At 41.6% G+C, this 24,157-nt stretch overlaps 1 protein-coding gene across 3 annotated transcripts in view; it reads left to right on the top strand.

Annotated features, from left to right (window-relative positions):
* Nucleotides 1–20,109, top strand: part of tafa1b (TAFA chemokine like family member 1b) — a 125,100-nt gene extending 104,991 nt beyond the window's left edge. Inside the window, exons 4-6 of one of the 3 annotated variants that reach the window (XR_015112056.1) lie at nt 9,235–9,359; nt 10,629–10,720; nt 18,882–20,109. Coding sequence is in view for 1 of the 3 variants with exons in the window: in XM_086198655.1 (XP_086054781.1) it covers nt 9,235–9,359; nt 18,882–18,899 (143 nt within the window). In the remaining 2 variants the exon portion in view is untranslated. Of the gene's footprint in view, nt 1–9,234; nt 9,360–10,628; nt 10,721–11,916; nt 13,413–18,881 lie in introns of those variants that run through there. The other 2 variants (XR_015112057.1, XM_086198655.1) reach the window with 2 other exon arrangements.
* The last annotated feature ends 4,048 nt before the right edge of the window (nt 20,110–24,157 follow it).

Genomic DNA, 24,157 nt, shown 5'->3' with positions numbered 1-24,157 from the left:
CTCCTCCTGCAGGAAACATTTACAGAGCTGTGACCTTGAGATGCAAATCAACACTCTCTCTTTACCAGTGTCAACCTTGTGGAGAGAGACACATAACCCACTCTCAGCAGGAGCAGCTGACTTTGATATCATTTTATCATCACTCACATCCTTAATCTGTCTTTTTTTTTATGATAGTGGCCAGTTTGGCCAAATTCATTTCGCATTGCAGGTTTCTTTATGATGATTGTCACTGTTCATGTTTGTGAAATTTACATAATTGATGCCTATGAAATTACCATTCCAGATGACCAGTTCTGATCTGTTTATGTGTGATTTTCATTCACAAAGATCCTTCCAGAGAAAAAAAAACCAAAGCGTATCTGCACAGAGAAAGCAATATGACCAAATTTACAGAGATCTACTGCCCAGAATTTGCATGTATAAGGTTGACTATCACTCTGTTGAAGGAGTTCAGGGGTTCTCTTATTAAGAGTCATGTCACTGATAGTTAAACAACACACAGAGGAACTAAATGAAATTTGAGAGTAAACAATAAAAATGAGGCAGTGGGAATGGTTGTGCTCGTGGGCTCTCTGTTCTCCTGTCTGGTGAATTTTAATCACATCTGTTGATGCCAGATTTGAAGAATTAAGATGAATCCAAGAATGAGAGAAGGCCCAGCATTGTATCCGCAATAGAAGAACCAAACTGGACAGTGTCAGCACACGTCATGTCATGTCTTGTTTATTCTCACTCGTCAGCCATGTGCAGGCGCAAACAAAAAGCACAAGCTGCGGTTGAAATTAATTTTGCGAGTCCATTTTATTTTCCGACACTCACCCGTGTTCTCAAGCTTTGTTGGTTACTGAAAAAATGAGATCACCGAGTTTCCCCTGTAAGTCGTCTGCTCTGGACCGCCGCCCCCTCACAATGCTACATTATAGACATCAGCATGGCTCAGGTATTGTCCCTATTTCACAGCCACAGCACGGGGAAAAGGTTGAGCACAGTTTCTTCTTCTTCTTCTTCTGCGAAAAAGTATCGATGAGGTCCAGAGAAATAAAGTAGAGCAGTAGATCTTGATGTGGACTGTACTTTGCTTCGTGAGATGAAAATATTCCATCATAAATGACTGTACCTTTAATTATTTATTAAATAATCCTGAATGTCTAAACACTAGAATGAGACATTTTTCATGACCAAAAAGATATGCTTTAGTCCTACCCCAAACTCATTGTATTAAAAAACAAAACATAGAAACATGATTGTAAATTGATGAATTGATGTGTTGTTGAGGAAAAGAATACTTTAGGTTGGAACTCGTATCAGCAGGGAGTTGGAAACGTGAACACATAACAGCTCAGTGGTTCATTCTATTCAGTGGGAATATCCTTCTTGTTAGCGTACCAATTAAGAAGCACTTACAGGAGAAGGGGTAATAAAACTGGAAACCACTGAGCTGCTTCACGTGCACGGCCACATTTAATATAACCTGAACTATTACTGAGTATATTTTCATTATTTAGGGTCCTCCTGTTTTGGATAATCCTTACCTTCTTGACAGTAAATTAATCTGTTGGTTGTTTATTTAACAACAGAGTCGCCGTGGGAGAAAGACTCAAGTGCAGGCACAATAATTATGTGATTATTCATAAGAAGTCATTTGTAGTCGACGGTGTTTCCACTTTGCAAACACATCATTTAATTAATGGAGAGTTTGTAAGTGTGGAAATACAGGGACATAGGTAGGGGGGGCATGCTATTCATTGTGTAGGAAAGTTGTCTGTGTTTGTCAACCTGGTCCGCAGGCTGCTGTTGCACTCGGTGAGGGATTATAGACTTGTGGAGTCAGTGGCCTGTCCCCTCAGCGTTGCAGCGGCCTGGCCCAGATGGAGCTTTCTCCCCAGGTCCCGGTGTTATTAATGTTCCGTCTAGATGAGGAATGATGCTGCAGCCCAGCTCATCCCACCACCCCCCTGGGGGACACCTGCCTTCACTGTGCCATACATGGGTTATGCGCCCACAAAAAATACAAAATAATAAAATGCCAGTCCCCGAACATAAAAAAAGTATATCTTTAGAGGTCATTTGGTTTGGACGCACGTACAGAGCCTGGAGGAGTGAACACTCCTTTATCTTGGGCCAAATTTGGAGAAACAGGCAGTCTCCCTGATGTGCTGTATTATTGGTCATTAGCATCAAAACCTAACATCAAAGCACATCAGTTCTATTGTTGAATGTATTGTTCCTACCTCATGATTACGGGCCACATGAGGTCAGCTCAGTTGCTATTGGAAACAGTTTTTAGTTGGTAGGAATATACGGGGATGTGACGACAGCTTGTGTTGGGAGGCGTCGGGCTCGGTGGGGGTCTGCTGTCAGATTATCCCTGTTGTGGGAATTGATTATTAGCTTTGACAAGGAGAACTATGTCCTAGTTATGTCAGAACCAACAAGGCTCTTAGTGAAGAACATCCTTTTTAACAAGTCAAACGCTCATATTTCTCCAGCCTCGCTGGGCCAATCACATGCACTCAGATTAGGCCTTCATCATTGCACTGCTGCTTTTATCCCTGTCTATGGGATTTGTAAACCGCAGAATGGACATACACAAAAATACACACATTTACTCAACACATGCACATGTTAGCCCCAATTTGCACACATGCTACTACTCTGTGTTGTTGTGTAGCTGCTGCAGCTCGTCCCACAAGAGATGCATGCACACGTCTGCCTGTCGCTGATCACTGACGAGGAATGAACCCTACTGTTTGGCCGCGGGTGCGTATAGCCAAGCATGACAGGTTGCCATGGTACATTTGAGACACATCTAGAGGGAGCCACACATGGACACTACTGAGAGGAAGTACAAGAATTGCAGCAATTAATCTGCATATTTTCAAGCTGATTCTGAATTGCGGTGATGGAAGTAAACAGGGAAGACACTGTTATCAGAAGAAACATTTTCTTGGAAATATTTTGTCCCTGCATGCGTTTCAGTGAATAAAAGCATATCTGGGCTTTTCAATTCCTTGAGACTCCATAATGATGACACCTCAGAACAGCAGGTGAACATCACAATCTCCTATTCTACAAGCAAGCTCTCCCTCCCACTGTCCCCCTGCTACTAAGTCGTCGGCAAAACGTAAACCTGCTGCAGATTCTGCCTGTGGGGATGAACAGAAGGAGCATATTATGCTGTGCAATAGAAAACAATAACTCCTTTCTCTTTCTGACAAACACGCACAAAGGGAGACATAAGGAAAGCCTAACAAACACTTAAACCCTCCTGGGTCTTAAGAGATGTTTGTGTCTTTGGAGAAGTTGAGGATAATGACTGCGGAGCAAGTTTCCACCTCCATCATTGTCACATCCCACTGAGCTCTCACAGCCTTGAAGACACGATTAGATTCCCCACCTTTAACCTGCCAGGATCTGACCCTCCGCTGGAGATGAAAGGTCTCCATTGTTTTGTTTTACCTGCCCTCCTCTTTCCATTTTTTTTAAAGCAAGCTATTGTTTCCTTGCTCCTTTCACAACTGAGTAACAAGTCTGCAGGTGAGTGAGTGAGAAACAAGAACAAGGTGGATCTGTGCCATTTGTGTGGGAGATTGGGTTTTTTTAAAGTTGCTATTTTTACCCACACAAAGGAAAGGAGCCACTGTTATTGTTCATCCATTTAATTAGAAACACACGTGCTGTGTGCACTCACTCTCACACACAAACAAAGTCAACATGCATAAAGGGTTACAAATACACTTCCTCCTCGATGCTCATTCTTTATAACTCATTAGTGTTTTTGGAGTCATACATCTCCTACAGCAGCCTGTTTTTAGTTTTAGTTAAATTGGAAACAAGATTATTTTCTGTCTGACGATATCTGTGTGTTCCACTGATACAAGTTATGAATCAGGTGTGTGTTTTAGCTGTATTCATTGGAGGTCATGTAAATAAGGTCAACCCTCATTTGAATTTCAAGAACTAAGTATATATATATGAAGGGGCTGTACACATTTTTTAGTGAGAAATTCAAGACAATGTGCAGATCTGCTCCAAATGTGTGTGGTGAACTCTCCTAAACGCTGGCCTCAACCCCTCCATCAAGCTCAGCCCTTTTATTGGAAGATTCAGGGAGCCCACCAGCACTGAGTGTAATTCCAACTATGGCATTCCTCAGGTGCACATTGGCAAAAACAATTAAAACATTGTTGTAGATTTCTATTTTGAAAAAAAGATGCTGTAAAATGTTGGGTAGCGTTTTCAGGTGTCACAACCCCTCTATGTATTGAAGTCGACTTACCAAAAAAAATGGCAAAAGCAGCCAAGTGAGTAAGAAGAGAGTGAGTAGAGAGAGATGGAGTTCATGTTCTTAATTTTTCCACTTCATCAACAATGTAAAAAGAGGGTTCGGAATCATTTGGCCGTTTATTCTGCCTCGTTCTCAAACTTACGGGCAGGGAGAAAGCGCTCTGAATGCTTCTGTTCACAGTCGCAGGATCAGTCCCATGTAGCGTCAAGTCATGTCAGTTAAAGTCAGGCCTTCCAAAAACTTCTGATAAAAAGGATAAAGAAAAAATAAAGATGTAACTGGCAAAATGAAAATGGAAATTTCCAGGTCATGATTTGAATATTAGACATTCATGAGAAATATTTTTTGTGGGTTTGGTCGATAATGTTCTATGGGCCAATGTGCAAAATTATTCCCAAAGGTCAAAACTTGTTTTGCCTTCATTCCTGCATGATGTTGGGGAAACAAGACCAACAGCCTGCTAAAAATAGTGAAGCAGTAATCGGTTGAGGAAGTTCCAAAGTCTGTGGTACCAGGATGTCAAGTCAGAAACTCAGAAAATCAGTGGGATCAGAAAATCAAGCGATGTTTTCTGAATAGCCAACCAAATGTTGGTTCCCTCTCTTGTGAGGGGAACAAAGACAATAATTACAGAATAATGACTCTCTGACTCTGACCTCAGAGGCTAAGGGGTTCAGGAGGAACTCTCGTCGTAATTACACACTTGTTTCATTTGCTTCATGGCCCTGTGACCCTTCCAACACTTGCACAATGAACGCCCCCATACCTCTTTTTCATTAAGATTGAAATGTTTTCTAATCAGCTGTATCAATAATTTACTGAAGTAATCGCACCCGAGATAGATGACCCAACATGGTCCAGGATCACCCATGGATTGAGTACCGCAAACTGTAAATTCATGCTCACAAAGGAGCCTGAGAACTTAATCCCTGATTACTTTCTGCCCAAGACTTTCCCTCCATGCAGCTGATGATTTACACAGCCAAAAAAGTAAATAGATAAATTAACTAGCTATCTATGACTCTCATTCTGCCATGATTAATTTAAAGTGAGCCCGCCGTGCTCTCTGCAGCAAGTTAAAAGACATTAACTATTCAATGAACACGGACACGTATTTGACACAGACAGAAATCAATCCCCTCCCTCATCCATCAAGGTGTTCAAACATTCTGCTACCTGGCAGCAATGTGTAATCCATCACAAAGCTCACTCACTGGTAATCTGACAGATGCACTTGTAGTAAAGTCCATCACTTCATGTTTTTCAATCGCTTCCTCTCTTGGATGTTTGTCCATCCAAACAGCCGGCGACAGGCCTAACATCTTAAACCAGCCTTTTTTTTTTTAACAATAGTTTCTTGATTATTCAGAGCCCATCTGTCATCGCTGACAGTAAACGGTGGCTATTTCATGATGAAAAGAGGATTCTGTTAATTGGTGTTGGTGCCTTAAATCATACTGAAGGCATTCAGCTTGTAAACATATGGATCTGGAAATTAATAGTTTTCCCAGAGGGGGAACCAGGACAGTTGTCCAGGGTAAGCTGCAGTCCCCAGCACATAGAGGAGGAGTAAAGTTTGCTGATGTTGGAACAAATCTTCGACTCTCTATGCTGACGATTGCAGTGGGAGTACTTAAAGGAAAGCGACTGTTAGAGGTCAGTGGCCACCAGAGAGTGATGCATGGATCCGGGCCCAGCGTTGGCTCTCCTCCAGTGTTCAAGGTCAGAGCCAGATGTCCTGGCGCAGGTACAGTCACGGTCATGAAGTGTCTGTACTCACATCTGTCTGCTGTTTATTCTCCTGGCCATCAGAGCAGACATGTCGTTAACACTGTGTTGTCAGTTTTTCTTAAATGAATCTTCCACATAAGACGACTGACTCTTAAAGTAAAGATCAAGTTATACTGACGGGAAAAGAAATTTCCAGTGTCAAACTCGGCACATATATCATTAGGAATAATCAATTTTGAGGAGAAGAAGATAAACATGTTTTGACTGCAGGGAGACTTTAAACTAAAGGTAGTTTTTTCTTCTTCTTCCATTTTTACCCACGGCAGTTAGTTTCCATCAGACTTCATTGAACTACATGCTTTGCTTAAAATGAACTTTTTTGCTGTGAGAGAGTGAGGGAGCTGGCTGGACAAAAATGTTGCTGCTGGCGCATTTAAATATACTGTACCTTGATTTGGATACCTGTTTCTGAACAATGCTTTTTTTCAATAGTAAAAGATTTTAAAATTACACTCCACAGTACTATACAAATATTATTTTTAGTTCTCAGTTTCTTGATAGTTTCATTCAGTTTTATAACATGACAACATGAATCATTTTTGTTAAATTTGTCTGGTTTTAAGTTTGAGCACTTTGGCAATTTCTATTCGCTTCCTTCAGATTTCGTCAGGTACTGAAATTTGAAATGTTTTTACAAGACATCTTTCAATTCTTGGTGGTACTGAAACAATACAATCGGTGACGTTAAAGTATCCATGTTCAAATACGTTCAAAGACATCAAATGCTGACATTGTTTAGCATGAGTCAAAACGAACAAAACTAATCAATAATACGATGCAATCTGTGTCGCAGCGAGATATAATAAATACGAGGAATAATACACAGCCTCTGTGTGGTATACAGCCATTCTCCAGGCTCTCCGTGTGGTTATCATCTAGCCTTTATGTACTGGTTTCAGGGTGGCAGGAGTGAGGTGAATTCACTTCTGTGAAATACTGTAAATGTCATTGAATTTTCATGCAAAGCGGCTCTCAGGTTGCAGCAGCTTGTGTGAGGCAGTGTTTTAATCTCCTGCCTTGTTGTGTGCCCCCCCCCCCCAGCTTCTTTCTCTCTGCCTCTATTTGAAGCAATTGATTTTTGCTTTGCAGATATCACTTTACCATTTTCAATTTCAACTCAATTCTGCATTCGGCACTGTTGAATTGAAAGCCTCATAGTTGGTGGTATAATGAAAAACAAGTTCTATGTTCCTTCTGGCTCTGTGCAGTGAAAGGAAAGTGCTAAACCGAGCAGCACATCCCGATCGCTCGAACACATCTCCTCAAGCCGCGTCATCATTTGTAGCTTACTGAGGACGTCTCGAATATTGTCTTTCAATTTACTTCAACACTTAAATGTGAGCTTGATTATTGCTGTTAAATGTGTGTTTACCCTGTGGATGGAGAGGAGGAGAGACAAGGAAAGAGTGAGGGCACAGTGGATGATGGAGCTTTGTGGGGTTATTAGTGGTTAAGGTAAACATCCATGGGGAAAGCCAAAGGTCGGGTTCACAGCTGGTTAGTGGATGCACTCATTCTGGCATTCAGTGTCCCTCAGGGCTCATGAACAAAAAGCCCAACTGTAGAATACTCCGGGCTGCCAGTGACTGAACCTTGGGACGGCGTGTTGCTCATACTCACAACTTTTTGATAGTGGTCCTGACGGCAAAACAGGCTGGAAGGTAAAAATATTAATGCAAGTCTACTAAAATAATTTTTTTAGAGAATTTGACGTTATAATAAGGCAAAACCCCCTGCCAACTTTTATGAAAAACATATTGCACACAGTGCACAAACACTGTCAGTATTGAAAAGTGTGTCTCGTGTACTGTTGGAAATCTCAGAGTATAGAGTCAAAGTATTTCATCGTTATGAAAAAAATGAAGCACCCCTTCACTTTAGAAACCAGCTTAAAACAAAGAGAATGCCAGTGCAGTTACGTCAAGACAAGTTGTTGAAAGAATAGTTTGGTAATATTTAGATATCCTTAATTACAGACATTTTTGAACACTAAAGAATTCATAAAATGGTTATAAAAATATCTTCAAAATGTCAATACTCGAAGAGCTCAGGGAACTCTAGGAACACTCGGGTGAACTCTAGGAACACCGGCGTATAAAATTCACACGATCAATTTGTCTCTAAATCTTTTGTTGTTCATAGAGTTTTTTTTTCTTCTAGACAACAGATCTAAGGTGCTGGGAGAACTTGAAAAATGTATCAGTGTATTTTTCCATGAAGAAGTTTAGCTCATTTGATATAATTACTGCTACATGTTTACCTCGGTCACATGAATGTGGACTAACAGCGACACCTGACCCATGTGACAAAACGAACATATGAACTTATCAGTGGGACTTTTATTTTTTTATTCTTTTTTCGTATTGGCAGTGAATATTTTTGGTAATAGATGATATATATACCATAATCTTTATTTTTTTGGGGTTGTTTTTTTTAGAAAGTATATTATTCAAGAAGCACAGCATTCTTGGAATCTACACACAGACACACCACAGAGTATGAAAGAGAGAGAGAGAGAGAGAGAGATTGTGATGAGAACATATTTGTTTTTGTCAGATAGCTAGAGGAAGAATTCAGTCGATGTTAATGAGAGGCAATTAGTTTTGATTAAAAATGAGATTGCTTCTCTACATGCGATGTAGCCATACCCAAAACATGATCATGATTAATTTCCGTTGGTAAAAGACATTATTGTGAACAGCGAAGTATCCATGCAGCAGCTATACAGTTGCTCTGAGGCTGCAGAGGAGGGTAAAATCACTTAGAGATATGAGAGCATGTTCCTCTGGAGCTTTGTAGTGTGTGTGTGTGTGTGTGTGTTCAAGTGAAATATGAACTGAAAATATGTTTGCGTGCAGGTTTAACTTTTTTGATTGTAGCTATATTTTAAGTTCTGGTTGTTCCTTGTGCTTTACTGGTTTATTACTATTTATTTTCCTGTGCAATAATCATTGAAGGTGCAGGTTTATTTTTTCCCCTTAGAAAAGGGTTGTAATATCTTCTTCTTCCACCTCTTTTTTCTAACCTGCATTATTGTAACAATACACCATATTATGATGTTGACACATATTTGTGACACACACTAACCTGCTTTGTTACATGTGTGCCCCCCCCCCCACCTGTCCCTCCACACCCCACACCCCATCCCCCAGCATCCATTGTAATTGGGAAATGGTGGTGTGAGATGGAACCTTGTCTGGAGGGAGAAGAGTGTAAGACTCTACCTGACAACTCTGGATGGATGTGCTCTTCTGGAAATAAAATCAAGACCACAAGGGTGAGACTTCTCCCTTGCACTAATCACACACACACACACGCACACACTCACACACACACACACACACACACACACACACACACACACACACACACACACACACTCACATGAACACACACAATTATTCACAGTTGCACTCATGCATGGATGATACACAATGCCCTTTTTCACATCAGGAGTAAACACACTTGCTTTGAATGCCCAAAATGAAAGATTTGCCTTTACTCATCATCTGTTCTTGGGTTTGAGATGAAGAAATCACTAGAAATAACGAACTTTTATATATTCTATCAAATGCTTTGACAGGATTTAACTGCTACCTGCTCCATTTCTAACTGATCAACCATGGCCAGTATCAGACCTGTGGGTTGAAAGGATGCACTCAAATCATGCTGTCTGACGACCTCTGTGTCCTCCGAACGAGCTGTATTCTTTTCAGTGTAAGCAGCCTATCTAAGAGCCCACAGTAGTAAAAGACAAACATAAAGCAGTCAGTAAACAAACAGGTGGGCTTTGCCTCAAGCCACACTCCACTCAGAGATAAAGTTAACAGCCACTCTTCTTCTGCACTCCCTCTTGGCACTGTAAACTGACTGTGTGTCACATGCAAAAATAATGAAGGGAGTTAAGTCCTCCAAGCCAGCAGTTCTGCACTTTGTGACAGGTTGATCACTTGATTTATATTCATTTAATTGACTCATACCCCCCCCCTCCCCCTGCTTACCTGGATCGGCAACCCCCACTCCTCCGTCTTTTCTTAATGCTTGGTGACAATGACTTTGAATGGGTGCAGAGACTAATGTCATGGTATAGGAAGAGGGAACAGCCAGTGAAGGTTAGACCACATGGGGCTTCCCAAGGTTGTCCGGCAGATATATACGCCTGCAAATAGCGTTTCACGAGGCCGCCACAGGCCTAAAATGTTCAGAAAGAAGGTGATCGAACGGGGGTCTTGCCAGTCTGTCAAGGTAAGATGCAGCACTTTATTCACTCTAAAGAATGCATCTCTAATTCTCAGTCCTTTGCACAATTTGAAATAAGTAAATGATGATTGTGGTGATATAACTGGGGACAAAAAGACTTTCTCTTGAGATTGAGACGAAATTTTTTTAGCGCACTACAGGGGGAAGTAATACTTTCCTATGAATAAAATGGCTTTTGTCTAATTTCATCAAAATCTTAAGAGAAGATGGCCAAAAGGTCAGGCCTGAAGCTGCTTTTCTACCCAATACACACGTGTCCTTTTTTTTCTTGACCCTCTCTTTGCAGAACACCCAGCCATACTCCCCTTTTTAGCTTCCGGAAGCAAAATGCAGAGGATACGTCAACAGAAATTGAGCTGCATTCTTGCTTCTGTAAAGGTTAGTCTTTCTCAAGCTGTTCTTTGTTTTTGTTTTGCCGTCTCTCTCACGTCACTGTGTGCACTTGAGTGGCAGGAGGCAGGAGTGGGACCAACTCATGTTCAATGACTTCTCATTAACCCAAATACTCAGTGCAAAATAATCAAGTGTGTGTTTACATGCTGTGCATGATTAGGCAGGCGTGACACAAATGCTGAACGCACCACCACCCACACTAAATATTTATCACCAAGCACAAGTAGCACATGCATACATAAAAGTTGCTGCGGGTTTATAAAAATGGTTGGGCGTGTATCATATATCAAACATATACCAGCCAGTAGATGTATAGATGCCTTTATGTGCCTGCTCCCCCCCCCCCCAAAAAAAACACACACAATGACAAACCGCTGCTCAATGTGATCAGAGTGTAACGGCTGGATCAATCCTTGTACTGTTCATCGTCACCTTTGTTCCATGTCCAATTTTCACTATTGGCTGCTGTCTGGGTTTGATTACGGTTCCTTGCGTTGGTCTGCCAATCCCATTAGCCGCTAATCTGTGACATGCTACTTGCTCCTGGTGTGGGCTCCTAGTTGTGAATACACACTTGTTTTATATGTTTGATAAGTGTGTGTGTGTGTGTGTGTGTGTGTGTGTGTGTGTCTGCGCGCGCGTGCACACGAGACCCCAGGCAGGCCTCCTCTCTTCAGTTTGTGTGTCACTTATCATTGCCCACTTGATATCCTGATCCTCCTCTGCGGGTCTTGCTAAAGCAGCACACAACATAGCCCACAGGCTACATGAAAGGCCTTTTATCCTGCACTCTGCTCTCTTCTTTAATCAACATTCCTCATTCACCTTCCTCTCAGGCCAAATTGCCTCATTTGTATTTGTTCTGTCACAATCCAGAGAGCCCCACAACACAGCATTGCTGTTTTTGTTTTGTTTTGGTTTTTTTGGTGTTTTTTGTGTGTGTTTTATATTTAAATTTTCAGCCATTTCCTTTCACCAGCAGGTTTTCATTTTGCTCTGAAAAGTGTCAGTGAAACACACACACACACACACACACACACACACACACACACACACACACTTGTTTTCTCGACCACAGAGTCATCATTATATTTCAGAAACACTGGCTTTGAAACTAATAAGTCATGCAAAGCCACGGCCTGACACTTCTGTTTCTGCTTTTCTGTCTTTATGTCTTTCAGAGAGCGAGTTCTTCATTGCCTGTTCTGTAGCAGCAGACAAGGCAGACAGACCCTTTTGTTTGAGGAAGTCACAGTGAGAGTGAGGTTGAGGAGCCCCCCCCACCCCTCCCCCCAAAACTCTTGCCCACCATAGATCTGCATTACCTGCTCCACTGGTCTAATAGATCAATCTGGTGCTTCCAAACAATTATCCACCTGAAGAGAGACAAGCAGGGAGAGAGAGACTGTAATGAACATTTTCTCTCCTCAGCGTTTGATGAGAGCGAAAAGGCTGATGCTCATTTGATAACCTGTGCTTGATTTAATGTGACGATGAAAGCAGGAACGCCATACATGCTCAATTCAGCCCTAATAAACCATTCAGTTAAATTACATTCTCAGTAACATAACCATTTATTCATGTACAGTAGATGTTTTAAGATCGCAGTTCCTCTATGGAAAATATGTAATTATTCAGATGAGAGAAACTCGGTGAACTCAAATGAAGTTTAGAACATCGTCCTCTAAATTTCAGTTTGTTTATGCTCCAACTAGTGCTGTTCAGAGAGCCCTTATTAAAAAAAAAGAGCACAGGGCACTTCTTCAAGCAAAAATAACACAGTGACAGGATGGAGCCCAGCTGTGAGTTTCAGAGCAAAAGTGACCTGCCAGCATCACCATCTCATTTGTCAAAAGGAAACAGCCACGCCACATAAACCTCTCTGAGAAATCATGTGTTCCACCTCCGTTCTTGATAACGTGTCCTTCCATGCTGCATCATGAAGAAAAAAAAAACCATCCACCAGGTAGCTTCAGCTGCCACGTCCATTGTGGTTACATTTCTAGACAGGATTAAGATGGAGTTTCTACTGCTACTGATGAATTTAGACTTTGTTTTGTTTTTGTTTTTACGCTGTCAACATCACATTAAATGGCTCCTGATGTATTTTGTTTTCTGAAGTCTTCTATTTTTAGAGAGTGTTCTTTAGTGCTGTTTGAAAAGGTTTCTCAGCTGGCATGATGGATCAGTTAAATGAGAAAGGGGAAAGGGTTGGGCTTTGTGCGCACTAAATTCTCTCACTAAGGCAATTGCTCTTGGCTCCTTTTACTAACTCAAGTCTGAGTAAATTGCAATTTAATGCAGCCAGAGAATTAAAATGCTGGCAGCTTAGTTGCCAGCAAAGACGGGATAGGCAGGAAATCCTTGAGCAATCCGCTGCTACCTGCTACGCTGCTCATTTGAAGAGACAGAGGACAGAAAAGAACAGAGGACACTTTAAGTTCCACACTTGCTTGTGGGTTGAAATGACAGCATTTGCATACAGATCTTTCTACCACTAACAAACCTCTAGTGGCTCGTAGTGGAGCTAGAATGTCAACCATAATTTGTCGGAGGTCATTCTCTGCCCCAACATGTTGATGCCGTCATAGATGACACAGATATAAATTCTGAACAGAGGAGCCCAGAGCAGTGCTTTGTTTGAGGATCATGGGATGGAGAGGGTCAAATGGTACAGAGAAAGGCAGTGCGACGAGACCTGGAGGAGAAACTAACTTGCACACAGAGCAACAGCTGCAGTGTGATGCCAAGGAGACTGCATCACTGCTGCCAAGTGTTTCCTTAATGCTCATATGACATCTGTCCTAACAAGTCCATTTAGTGGAATTACTTTCTAAAAGCAATTAAAAAAAGAACCCTGGGATAAAGAGGGATACATCCTTTCTAAAACATTACAGCTTTCTTGTTTTTATAACAGGTGAATGTTTTTTTGTTGTTTTTTGGGGGGGGGAGAAAATATGTTTGAAATTGTTTGGGTGAATCTGAACTCCCCCAACAGCATAACAGGACAAGTACAGGTTGAGTTTATGCTTTTACGAATTTATTAAGTGATTGTTCTTTAATATTGTCAGTTGAAAAAAGGAAAACATTTCCAGATGTACATAGCGTGGAATTCTAATATTTTATATAAAGTCCCAACATTTCTCCTTTGAGAAAGTACTTTGCAACATTGTCGAGACGAAAAAGATCTCTCTTTAATGTAAGAAACCTCTGAGCAGAAGCAGACTGCGGTTGGGCGGCCATCTGCCTTAGCGGTTGGGTTGAACAGGAGAGAGAGAGAGAGAGAGAGAGAGAGAGAGAGAGAGAGAGAGAGAGAGAGAATGAGGGTATAGAAAGAGAACACAGCAAAATGCAACTTTTAATAGAGGTATAAGAAAGGTAAGAGAGAAGACTATGTGTGCGTTAACACATTTACATTGAATAAAACAGTTTTTATGCCCGTTAGCTACAGCAAGCTTTCAATATAAGCTGCAGGTGACCTGCTTGAAATTGTCACACTCTGAGTGGGAGGTTGTTTTATTGCCTTTTTTTTGTTGTTGTTTTTGTTTGTCTTTTGCTTGTTTTATTTCTGGTGGAAGCTCAAACGTAATGGACAGAGAAGCCACTTTATCCACATTAAAGTTTTGTCCCAAGTCAAAATGGACCCTGGATCTTTGGTAAGTTGTATGAATGACAGTGGTGTCCAGCAGCCTCCACTCTAGGTTTCCTTTTGCTACTCACGTGCTGCTCAGTTTGATGGAGGAGATGTTGAGTTACATCGGTGAATACCTTCCACGCACACACGTTTCATTTTTGAATTTTTACACACAACAATAAAGCTTAACTGGATAAATGTCTCACAACCATATTATGACTCCCTTATTAAATAGTCATTTCATTCATTCATTGTCTTCCGCTTATTCCTTACTAGTAAGTACTACTAAGGGTCGTGGGGGGGCTGGAGCCTATCCCAGCGTCTACGGGCGAGAGGCAGGGTTCACTCTGGACAGGTCGCCAGTCCATCGCAGGGCCAACATACTGAGACGAACAACCATTCACACTCACATTCACAGTCAATTTAATCAGCCTAGTCCCCAAATTGCATGTCTTTGGACGGTGGGAGGAAGCCAGAGTACCAGAGAGAACCCACGCAGACACGGGGAGAACATGGAGACTCCACACAGAAAGATCCCGCGCCTGAGCCGGGACTCGAACCCGGAACCTTCTTGCTGTGAGGCCACAGTGCTAACCACTTCACCACCATGCAGCCCTAAATAGTCTTTTGAATAAATTAATAATACACCAAATGTGTTCAAGTGATACACGTGAAGTCTAATTTTACCACCATTCTTACTGTCAAGAAACACCACTCTATAGCATTTACGCCTGGTATATTATTCCAGACCTGGGGAAGGTAAACATGAGCCAGCCCTCACTAAACGCTCTTACAAAATGAAAAGATTTAACCCTACAAAAATGAGAATCCAGTATTTTAAAATAGTTAAGACATCACTGTGGTTTTAGGTCTGACTAAGTTTAGAGATAAACCCACTTGGTCAGGGTGAGAGGGAGCTCCTGTTTCAGATTAAAACACAAATAAATAATTAAAAACAGCGAAAAAAAACAACGTTTCGTTCCTAGCTCACAATTACCTGAGATGTATATGAATTAAAGCGCATTATTTTTTGATATGCTTACATGTACACAGTGCAATTAGCTTGTTGTTTAATAGGAAAACAGCAGAAAAGTAACTGACACTTTGTTTTAGAAACATTTTTGTAGTGCATTGAGGTACAATGTAAAAGCAGTAAACCAATAAAATAACTGCCACCTGCATGTTGCACAGTTGTCACTAAAACACGGTGAAACTATCTGTCCACAAAAAGATGCTGGGGATGTCACAGTTCTCATCTCAATTGGATTCAAGTTGAAATCACACCGTTTACTGTTGTTGCAGCTGAGAAAACTCAAGCCGGTGTTGTAAAGTAGCATCTGCAATGGTAGTGGCTTTATTCTTTTATTTTTCGTTACAGCATTCACACTTCACAATGTGTGTGTGTGACGCCTAAAGTAAGACAAAATGTTGCCACATCTGTAACTTGAGGGACACAGGAGGATCTTCTAATACCCCTTTCACACTGAAACACGCGTTTTTTTTGTACCCGCGTTTGCTCGGCGTCGTTTTTCTCTCTCGTACATGATCGCGCTGACAACGTCATCATTACAGTAGATCTACGTCAACGGGTCATATAGCAGGAAACCTGAGACAACGCGGGGTGCATTTTTCACATTGCAGGCGAGCCGAGCAGAGCCAAGGCGAGCCGCTAAACACCTGGGTCACTTGGAGGTTCGGTGGTCGAAATGCCAAGTCGACCCTTTCGGAGTGCCCGAGCACCCGTGTTCATCCGTGTTTTTGGTGCAGTGTGAAAGCGGCTTAAGTTGAATAACTCCTCTGACTCCAGCAGTGGTGAATATGGCTAAAACACAAACCAAACCAGTACAATTCACTACTGAGCCTGTGTCTTACCTCATGTGAGGTTGGTAGACTTCTTCACTGTGCCTGGCAGTATATGATCCATCCATCATGCTTTTAAATTTGAAATTATCCAGTTTTTCTTTTGTTCCTCTCTCTGTATTGAAACATGCCTCATACACTCACTACTCCAGACTAGAAACTGACTCGACATGACAATCAAATGACTATCGTGACTTGATGAGTATCAGCTTTGCAGTTTTGTTGCATCATCTCTGCTTTCTGACACTTCCTGTCAGTAGCATCACTTGCTTGTACAGACATGATTTAAACTCATAATGACCTCAGTAATGGAACAGGACTGATGTGGACTTGATTGATCAAACAACCCTGGGAAGAGACTCAGGGCCTGCGAAGACCTCTAGTAATGGTACACAGACTGAGGTCATGGTTCAGGTCACTCCAAAGTTTGAACATCACGGTTCGTGAATCTGAGCAAAGAAAACAACAATAAAACAAAAACCAAATCATCTTTGCACTTAATTTGGAAGTGAAAGTCGTGCATATTATTGCTCTTTTCTACCAGTGTCTTATACCCTGGGTATATACCTATATACCCTGCGGTGTATAAAACAGTAAAGTGAAAGAAAAAAAACTGCATGCCACAAAGTGCGACATCCAAGGCGGGGCCCAGCATAGCTCCAGCTCCCAGATTATCAACAACAAGATGGAGATGAAGCCTTTACACCCAAGATACTCCACTACCCACAAGCCCATAGAGTACTGGGAGGAAAAACAAAGGCGCAGTCTTGCTTGAGGGGAGAGGTGCCACTTGAGAGGCATAGAGTAGGACCATGATGGAGGCACAGAGGTGTGGCAACACGGCCAGGATAGGAGATAAATGTAGGCAATAAATGTAGACAAATACGCCCCAAAAGGTCTTTAATGAAAAAAAAAATGTCATTGTTAAAGCTCATTTTGCAGCAATAGCATTTGTTAATAAAAATCATCTAATTGTGTCCATAGGTAAAATGAAAGGGATTTTTAGAGCCTGTTTAGTTTTCCATCCATAAACTCAACTACATTTGAATAATAATTATTAGGAATAATTAATACTGGTATGTGTTTTAATAATAAATTCCTTGACACAAGGCTGTTTTGTGAATTATCCGCTCAACAAAAAAAATCAACCTCTATGACCATGCATCCATCTGTTACCTATCTTCCCCAAAATGCAACAAGGAGGGAGAAGCGCTTCCCACCATGCTATCTGTTTGATAAATAGAGCACGTGTTGGAGGCAGTGTGCGTCACATCTGCACCTGACAAATCACCCTTCTCAGTCAAATCCACACACCTGCCTACCGCCTGCTGGAAATGTCATAGCTGTATTTCTTTGTTGAAAGGATTATGGGATTTCTAATTGGCTCCGTGTGCAGAGCTCCTTAGATTTCTTCATCATGAGATGTTAAAGTGAAATAATTTGTAAATATTAGGAAAGTAAAGATTCTGATATGGTTTATGCTTTTGCCTCACAGACATTCACAGGAGGCCAAGGAACTGCTGTAGCTGTGGCAGACATCATGTACACAAAGTTTTATTGAGCTTTAAGATGAGCAAGAAAATCAAGACATTCAATATCAGTCTGAAGGCTTCACAATGTACCATTGAAATGTGTCCAGGTCTGCAACTGAGGCTGAATAAGAGTCCCTGAACCAGAGTCACGGACAGACAGCTCAAACTCAACAGTGGAGGCCCTGATCCCATTTAGCAAAGCCAAAGTCATTTCACTGGGTTAGAGGAAATCCTCAGGGATAATTGGATGGCTTGGTGTAAAGGTGCAAACAAGGAGGCACAAGCAAGCTGGGGTGGTGGTGGTCTGAGATAAAGTCTATAAAAAAGGGTTAGTTTATGAAGCAGACATACACAGCATGGAAACACATCAGTTTTTTGTAGTTGTTTTTTTTTTTTCACAAAGTGGTGTATACAAGTTATATTCCGGCAGGTTGAAACCATCTGTATCTCTAGAACTGAGCTACCTGGAACCTGTAGGGGAAACTAAACAGGAAGTGAAGCTGCTTAGGTCTGCCACCCAAAAGTAACCTGACTGATTCTCGTCAGACATTCTGGAAAATATCTCAAAGCAGCAAGCGGTGATGTTAGTGGAATAAACCCAGCTGGGCAGTTTTGCGGAGAGAGAACAGGAGGATCCACTAGCAGAGTTTCTCGCAGGCAAAGACATTTTCACCATTCTTCACCAGGAGCTCGTCTGTCAAGTCAAGTGCTCCACCCCCTCATAGATGTTCTATATAGAAGGAGATGCGATGCAGACATAGGTCAACTTTGGAGAGATACAGATGGTCTCACCAGTATACCCATAACTGCTGAACACACCTCCAGTAAAAGCGCTCTCTCCACTTGTATCAGCTGGCTGTTCTAAGCAGCAGAGGCAACCAGGAGGTGAGGAGGAGCAGTTCAAAAGTGTTTCTGAAAACACACACATACACACACACACACGCGTACACACACACACGTACACACACACACGTACACACACACATACACACACACACACACACACGTACACACACACACAGAGTAATTCTCAGGGTCTAATCCCCCCACACTTACATCCCCTTGTACTATCTAAGTGCATGTGTGTTTTCTCTCCTTTCCTCTTCCTTCTCTGTTACAGATTCATCCCAGGACCTAACAGAGAGCTCCCACTGCAGGGCTGCGTGCCAGGCTCTTCCCCTCATCTACCCTTTCTCTTGCCAACCAACGGTCTAAACTATTACATCCACGGCTACTGACTGGATTACCTGGGCCCACAGAAAGGATATCCACCCAGATAAAACAGCTTTGCTCATGTGGTGCCAAGGATATGAAACCACACTAATCCCCTGTTTGATCAAGGAGCCCCATGTTGGTGACTCTCCTCTTACACACAGCTGTGGCCAGTTTGCGACCTTCTCTCTGTCAATTTCCCTTGTTCTGTCTCTCCTTCAAAACTGAAGCAGCTTAGTTGGGGTTATTTTGAGGCTGTCAAAACATTGTGTGAAGACATTGGCCCCATCTGCCAAAAAAGGTAAACCAGATGAGGAGCTTAAATGGACCTGAACACGGGATCCACAAAACTAAGAGCACATGGAAGGGAAATGGCATTGATAGCCTCCTATTTCTGTGTGGAAAGCCTTTGTATTTGACTCACTTGCAGGATGGCTTTGCAGTGACAACATGGAGGATTTTGGCAGGAAAAACACTGGTGTTCAGGGAAAAGAGAGCACTAAGCAGCCTGTAACACAGAATTTTGGAGAGGTCTGCCCTCATGGCCTCAACACCGTCATCTGATTTGACTTTTATTCGTGGGAATGCCCGATGTAAATTCATAAGCACTTCTTTTCTTTCTATGTAAGATCATTTGTGTGTGTGTGTATATACATATATAAATACATCACATATAAGATGACAGATCCAAAAAGTATATTTAAGTCTCTATGAAGAGCTATGGTGGAATATGATTTAGCCCCTGAATACACTTATGCAGAGACCCCCGATACGGTGGCTGCTTTACAGTGGATGCTTGCGATGGAAGAAGTAAAAGAGAGTAAAAATAAGTCAATGAGGAAAACACTGTATAGAACTGCCTCACAAAAGAAAGTATCTGAGTGTTCCTCTCAGATACAATAGAGACTAGAACATATTGGGAGAGTTTGTGTCTTTTTTCTGCTGTGGAGAGTGGTCATGGGCGACTTCGTGACTGTGTTTATTGTGTAGGTCTCCCTCTCACACACTGGAGAGTGACAATTATTCAAAAATGACAGAGAAAGTATTAGTCACAACGGAGAAACATGCAGCTATCCCCCAATAAATAAACATACAGTTACAGGAGAGCCTTATGAGAAATAAACATGGTTTTCTATACTGACATACTGTCTCCAATTTCTTTAACTGATAGTTTGAGAAATGTTCCTCATATGACTATTAGATATGTCGTAATATGGCAGATTTTGTCATTGTTTCATTTATATGATGTGTTAACACTGTGAGCAGAGTTTCCACTTGAGTAAACAAGCAATCATCAAAGGCAAGTATGAAAATTACTTACGGGCACACATACACACACATGCAGTAAACACACAAATGAGTCTGTGATGCTTCATTTCTACTGTTCCCTTGATAGCTCAGTGGATTTATCAGAGAAGCACATTCAATTCATTCAGGCAGTTAGAATAAAGATTTCCAATATTGTACCAGGCCAAATTCCAGATGATTTTCAATATCGAGCTCCTCTCTCGGCTGATATGAGATTTGTTTTTTCCTCTCAGTGGACGCACGAGTTTACATTCATCATTCAGGAATTTGGCTATTTCGTGGAGCCCAACGCCTCACTGAGCCGTCACAGAAGGTATGAAAAAGACAGACGCATCAATCTCCAAATGGTTTTGCCAGAATCATGAAGGAATATGCAACCAGAGCATGTTTTTTCCTCCTCAATGAGCCGTTGCCTTCTTTGTTTTCTCATATCTAATAGCATTCACTGTCTCGCAGGCTTATTGAGCCTATGTGTGTGTCTGGAAGTGTTGTTTGTTTATGGTTGTATATGTTCAGCTGTCTGTTTTACTGTGCATCTGTGTGTATTTTTAAAGCAAGTACCAAAAGTGTGTGAGACAGGCATCCCCATAACGATGTACTGCGAAGATTATCCTCAAATTCAGTGCTTGTATTGAAAATCAAGGGATTTCTCCTTCCCTACTTATGCAAGTTCTAAGTGGATTTTTGCTTAAGAGGTGCTTGGGGATCAGGAGCGGAAGAGGTGCTTTTTCTTATTCTCTTTTATGCACTCCTTAGTTCCATCTAGAAATGATGGAGTCGTGCTGTGGAGGGGGGTCCTGCTCCATTTTAGGCAGAGCAGCAAGGAACACAGCATGAATAGATAACAGGAACCGTGTCCTCTTCCCTCTCTGAGGTGCTGTACAATCTCAAATGTGAGACATCCATCAAGCCCAGCCGACCTCCCACTGAGAACACACACACACACACACACACACACACACACACACACACACACACACACACACACACACACACACACACCACACACACACACACACAGGACCAAACTACACTGGATGCAGAATAAACAACTGGCTGCAAGGAGAAAAGGGAAACTACCATGTGTGCAGGTAACCTGTAATGGGGTGTCAAATAATCCCAAACTTTTCTCCTAAACACTTGATGGATCAACCATGTACTTTATCACTAAATGTATGCTGGTACATTTTGATTTCTCTTCATGTTTTGCATGAACACAAGTATTTCAGAAATGATCCATTTGTAATTGTTAGTACGTATCAAAGAACACATCAAATTAGTACTTCATCCTCCTGAAATTAGCAGCGCCACATAGATCTGGATTAGTAATCACGTTTCCACCAATGTTCAACAACAAAACAGAGATCATTTTTCTGCCTCAACAAACCCAGATGCAGATATTGGGCTCTCTGTGCGTATGCATACGTTAAATGCCTAGTTGCTTTTGGGAGCTTTTAGTGGGAGCCTCTACTGCTCTCTGACAGCACTTCCTGTCTGCACTGTATCACATAATCATTTCAAATAGCAACCTATAATTTGTGGTGCAGGCAGACTGCTTACCTGTGGGGGCTTTGTGTCCTATAATTATACTCATTATGGGCTTGATCATTATGAATAACCCCCTTCAACAAAGATCCAAAGGAGCCAGACAACCTAGAGTAACTCAATTTAATTAATGGCATAAAAACTTATTCAGTTCAATGACTAGGTAGTAAAATTAAGAAGCTTATGCGCATGTAAAGTTATAATACCAGACAGTCTGATGTTTGGGTTCTTGACAATTCCATCAACAGTTCCATGTCAGTGTACTCAGCTCTGATGAAGTTTTCATCGCCATGTTATCTTCATAAAAAACAAATATTTGAAGCAACTCCTGTGCAACAGAAGCTGAAGTTCTTAGTTCCAAACAAGGTCAGAGCAGTGAACGTCACATACCGAAATACGTCAGTGCCTTGCTGCAACAAATGTTGAACACGATACATCACCTTGTCCCATGACACCAGGCCATGCCCGGCAACCACCACTCCACTTGTCAGCCAAATGACTTGTCAGTCTATGATTGACAATAGCTATAATGATAATTTATTTATCCATTGTTTTACCATTTTTTTCTTCACCTTATTTTCACCTATGTCACAACCTAAAATACACCAATTTGTAAAGTTTGGACAGCAAAATCCATCATGTTATACATAAATAGTCAAATACAGACCATGACAAGGAAACCAAAATCAGGAGATTTTCAACTTCACACTTTTCTATCTGGCCAAGTATTCATGGATAATGAATATGAATAATGAGGCTGAGGAAGGACAATGAATGTCTGAATTAAGCTCTCTGTACAGGATTTAAGTCAAAGTTGTAAAGCATCCATCCATCCACTTTCTATACTGCTTATCCATTCAGGGTCACGGGGGGGGGGGGGGGTGCTGGAGCCTATTTTCCAGCTTACATTGTGCGAGAGGCTTGGTTCACCCCAGACGGGTCACCAGTGCATCGCAGGGCTATCAGGAGCGATCAGGGGTTCAGTGTCTTGCTCAAGGCTACTTCGACATGGTCATGGGGGGGGGGGCTCCAAAATCGAACCAGCGGCCCTTCGGTCAGAAAAGTAAAGCTGTAAAGTAGAAAGTCTGAAATGTTTTTTTTTTTTCAGTAAAAGTGAATGCACTCTATTTCAACAGTAAAAGTACGACTTGTAATTTTGACACATTACATTTTAGGTCAAAACTTGGAAGCAAAAACGTATGCCCACCACCACATAAGCAATTTAATTATGAACACTTAAATAGAATAATCAAAGGGACCGCATGTAACATTGAACAAAAGCTAGCAACTGTGAGTTTCTTCTGTAGCAGCCGAGAAAAACCACAAGACACAACACACTTTCACTGTCATTGTACTGCTGTGCAAGACAACATAAAGAAAGTCCATCTCTCGTCTTCTTGCTGGCTTCAGATGTACTGCTACTATTCAGGAATGTTGCAGCTCAGCCAGGTGTCCATCAGTCTGACTGTAATATCTCTTTATGCTTCAGTCCCTGTCTTCGCTCACTCATCCTGCTGGGAAGACACTGCACATTGGCGAGAAGGGAACTTCTTGCATATCAGCTTAGCTTGTAGCTCATGTCTCCTGCCACTTTCTGCTGAGAGAATAACCCTAACTGACCCGTAAGGTGGTGGAAGAGCTGTATGAAGAGGAGAACATATCACCATATCATGAAATTCTGTAACTGTTGACCGAGTGGACAAAGGTTCCAGCTGAGCACAATGTCATCTATTGACTCTTTTAGACTGAGAAACATGGTAGTCACAATGTTGGATATCACTGTTTATTTTAGCTCTGCACAGCCTCTCAGTGATGGGACCAGGCTACGCTGTATATGAACACATGACTGCCGTTCACATTTATAACATACATCCATAGATACAGCAATCAAACTGTTGATCTGTTGTAAAAAGAACATTTTCATCAACTCCTCTGGAAAGATTAGTTGGAAATGTGGGAGGTATTTGCTCTCCGATTGCACCTTGAGTTGTTAAAAGAGTAGGTATGTTATAAAGCATGTGTGTACAGGTGGTCTATAGCAACCAGAAGCGGGTTGCACCTCAATAGGTCAAATTAAATTCTATATTGGAAGGCTGTGTTAATACTTAGCAGCAGCCTGGCCTTCAGGATGTCTGCCACACACAAAGTACTATTCTATCAGTCCAAACCTGCCCACACACAGAACATTGCAGTTAACTTTTTAAAGTTCTGATGATGCAAAGGGAAAAATAATCTTGCCTTCGAGCGTTGCCGTATCATTGGGTACATATACTGATATTGTCTAGTCTCTCTGTTGCCTGGGTTCTCTCCAAATAAGACTTTTTGTACACT

The sequence above is a fragment of the Aulostomus chinensis genome, chromosome 3, assembly GCF_037954235.1.
Source record: "Aulostomus chinensis isolate RoL2024-O1b breed Wild chromosome 3, RoL_Achi_v1.0, whole genome shotgun sequence".
Classification (NCBI taxonomy): Eukaryota; Metazoa; Chordata; class Actinopteri; order Syngnathiformes; family Aulostomidae; genus Aulostomus; species Aulostomus chinensis.
This window is presented reverse-complemented; position numbering and strand designations above follow the sequence as displayed.